The sequence below is a fragment of the Antrostomus carolinensis genome, unplaced genomic scaffold, assembly GCF_000700745.2.
Source record: "Antrostomus carolinensis isolate BGI_N321 unplaced genomic scaffold, ASM70074v2 scaffold14586, whole genome shotgun sequence".
Classification (NCBI taxonomy): Eukaryota; Metazoa; Chordata; class Aves; order Caprimulgiformes; family Caprimulgidae; genus Antrostomus; species Antrostomus carolinensis.
Window position 1 is genome coordinate 11,883 of NW_010322600.1, and position 3,342 is coordinate 15,224.

At 45.0% G+C, this 3,342-nt stretch overlaps 1 protein-coding gene across 1 annotated transcript in view; it reads left to right on the forward strand.

The window, feature by feature from the left end:
- The window catches only part of B4GALT3 (beta-1,4-galactosyltransferase 3), a 13,718-nt gene extending 11,545 nt beyond the window's left edge, over positions 1-2,173 (forward strand). Inside the window, exons 5-6 of the mRNA XM_010170293.1 lie at positions 810-914; positions 1,892-2,173. Coding sequence (XP_010168595.1) covers positions 810-914; positions 1,892-2,033 — 247 coding nt within the window. The 3' untranslated portion in view covers positions 2,034-2,173. The remainder of the gene's footprint in view (positions 1-809; positions 915-1,891) is intronic.
- Positions 2,174-3,342: the final 1,169 nt, after the last annotated feature.

Here is a 3,342-nt window from a genome sequence, read left to right on the forward strand (position 1 = left end):
CTTCAGCGCAGCAGCTTGCTGCTGTACCAGATCTTAACAGAAAGCAATCGGACATGCCAGCCAGATAACAGATAACCTCACCTGAGCAAACATTCATTCCTACAGTTGCAGGAATTGTCTCTGCACAAGAGCTGCCCTGTGGTAGCGGAGGTTTGCCAGCCCTCGCGCTATTACTGGCACTTTTTTATTGGGAAACTAACGTAGGTGCCATCAGCAGTGGGTTGCTTCCAAGATACCCAAAATACTGCTTTTCTTCTGGAATTCTGAGCCTTCAGTTCACTTGTTTCTTACCTAACTGTCCTGCAGCTGAGCAGCTCGCATTTGTTTGTCTGGTGCCTGTATTTGTCACTAATCTTTTATGAAGCCATTCATTCAGATGGCATTTCTCAAAGAACAGAGGGAGGCTTAATCGGGATCTGAAACTCAGAACTGGCTTCCTTTCAGAAACTGTGAGTGTGGAGTTTGGTTTTTTTAAAAAAAAAAAAAAGTTTAGGCGATGGACCTCCAGGCAGCAAAAGTTCTGCTCTTGCAAGGAAGTGAAAATAATGCTCAGTTGTCAGATTGATGGGGATTGCTCTTGAATGCTGTGCGTGCTGTTGTTCATTCCCTGCTTGCTCTAATCCCCTTTGTACCCTGTGGAAGGGCACTGCAGCTGGGAGCTTTCTAGCCCAAGCCTGGTTAGAACCTGCTGGAGAAGATACTGTGGCCTTAAACTTGCTCCCTTCAGCTTCTGCATTTTGCTTTGATTGCATTAACACTGAAAATCGTCTCTGACTTTGAGCCTAAGCAAACACTTTATTGTTTTAAAGGATTCAGTTAGCAGGGATGAAAATACTCCGGACATCACCTCACCTTGGACGCTACAAAGTGATGGACTACAATGAAGAGACAGAGCCACAAGAGCCTTGGAGAAGGTAACTGTTGGGGGAGGGGGCAGTTAGGAGGGCATACTTGGCCTTGTGGCAGGTTGACTGTTACCATCATCTTCCTCAGAACAGGCAGCAAGTACCCCCAGTGACACTGCTTGTCTTTCTGCTTTAATGTGGTTATTTAAAGAAGGCTCCCGTGCAGTTTCAACTAAGTAATACTGCTCCTGCCTCTGCCTTTGAAGGGCTTCTCCTAGTTTCCTCTTTTTCCCTATTGTTAAGGACACGTGCTAGCTGGGAAGCATCAAACTATTCAGGGAATAAAACTTTTTTAAAAACAATACTGCCTGTCTTGTGAGTAGGGAGTCAGTTTGAAGAGGCACTTTGTAATAAATTCCCTATAATGCAGACGTGCTGTGCAGCTCTGTGGGTTTACAGTGTCTCATCACAACAGTGGAAAGCAGAATTCTAGTTTGAAGACCTGAGGAAGGTGCTATGAGAGACCTCAGCAAAGACCCAGTTTTATAAGAAAAGAGGTGGAGAAGGGTGTTGGGTCAAGTGTGGTGGAGGCTTCTCACGCTAACAGTGCAGACTTCTCTCTGTCATCTCAAAACTCGGGTTTCCATAACAACCCTGTCTTAAAACCAACCTCCAGCAGCTGATGTAGGCAGCTGCTGTGAGCCTCGGGGTTGTGCTCCCAGGTCTCTCTAAGCTGCTGCCAGTTTCCTGTTGGTTTTGCAGACTGTAGTTGCCACCTCACTGGCTCCCCTGTCTGATCAGGTTCCAGTCCAAATTGTCCTCCTTGTTTAGAATACTCAGGGTGAACTTGTTCTAAGCTGTTTAGTCTTATAAACCAGCTTTTCTCTCTAGTCTGTACTATGTGAGAAGAATTTTCTTGGGGCTTTTCTGCTAGCAGCTTTCATCTGCTAAGCCCTTGCCCCCTCTGGAAGACTTTTTTCTGCAGCTTCAGCTGCAAACATGACCTTTGTTCTTCTGTCTAACTGCAGGTATTCTTCCTTCCTCAGGCCTACTTCCCGACACAACACCAGAAAAACGTGGAAGGACGATGGAATGAATTCATTAGAGTTCAAGCTCCTTTCCAGGACAAAGCATCCTCTTTATACCAACATCACTGTGGACATTGGATATGTTCCCCCATTTTCTTAAAAGAATGAAAACAAGAGCAGAGTTTGGGCTCAGCATGGCAGCATGCACGTGGGCATTCAGCCTCTACCTCCTCTTGTGGTGCGGAATCTGCACCACCTGAGACTAATCCTTGTTTTTCACACATTTCACTTTTCTTTTGACTGTTTAAGATTTAGAAGCAGAGGCTTCAGGAAGGGGTATGATAGCTAATAAACAGGCTGGGGCATAGACTGTGAAAACAACTCACTGCTGAGCCAGACCCAGCCCTCAGGCCTTGGGGAGCAAGGTCTCCCTGACCATAAGGTGACCCAAGTTTTCCAGAACCTTGGTTGCATAGCTGGATAGCTCTGTCCTGCTTTGTACTTCAGTGGGAACTGGGATACACGCCATTCTGGCAGGTGAGCCTCTGAAGTGCTGTATTTTGGAAAAAAAATGTTGCAACCAGTTACAGTTTTGTGGATATCTTTTGTGAATTTGAGTAAAATAAATTATGTGTTTGGGTTAAGACTTTCTAGAATATTTAATAAGAGTGTAATAAAGGAGGAAGTTGCCCTGAAACCAGAGCTGAAGTCTTTGTGTTTTTCTGGCCTGATCCATCAGAAGTTAAATGTTTCTGTTGTAGCTGGAAGTAATTCAGGCTGAACAGGACCTGAGGCTGTCACCTGGTCTCACCTCCTGCTCAGAGTAGTGATGTTATTCTAGTATTTCAGCTGTTGCTCAAACATTAATTATCTTTCAAGGCTGATCTGTCTTCAACATAAGTGTACTTCTGAGAAATTAAATACTCGAGGAACAACTCAGTCAAACATGTCAACCATGGCCAAGACCGTGCCCTTTCTGTAGTCTTCCTGTCTCCTCAAAGCCAGGCAGTAGCTCTGCCGACCAGCTCCAGCTATGGTGTAAGTGTGACACAGGGTATTTTTACTTGTTACCTGTAGATATTAAAACTCCCTGTTCGCTGAAAAGCTGCATCTATCCCACTAACATCTAAGTATTTAAAACTTCAGCCTCTCTACAGTCAGAATAATGAATCAACCAGCTAGAGAACCACTCTGCAGTATTACAGTAAGCAGAAGTTGCTTTTTGTCATGTAATTCTTAATATCTTCTGTGCTAAAAGAAACTCTCCCAACCCCAGCTTCACATCTCCTGCCAAGGGATGCATCTCCAGCAGGCAGGCCCAAGGGCAGTTAGGTACAGTGCAGTAAGGAAAGGGAAGTGCTCTGATCAGGATTTCAGCAGCAATCCTGCAGCATACCAGGACCAGTCAGTTAACCACAGACTTTCACCAGCCTTCTAAAACAAGAATCACAGATAACAATGGGCTGGGT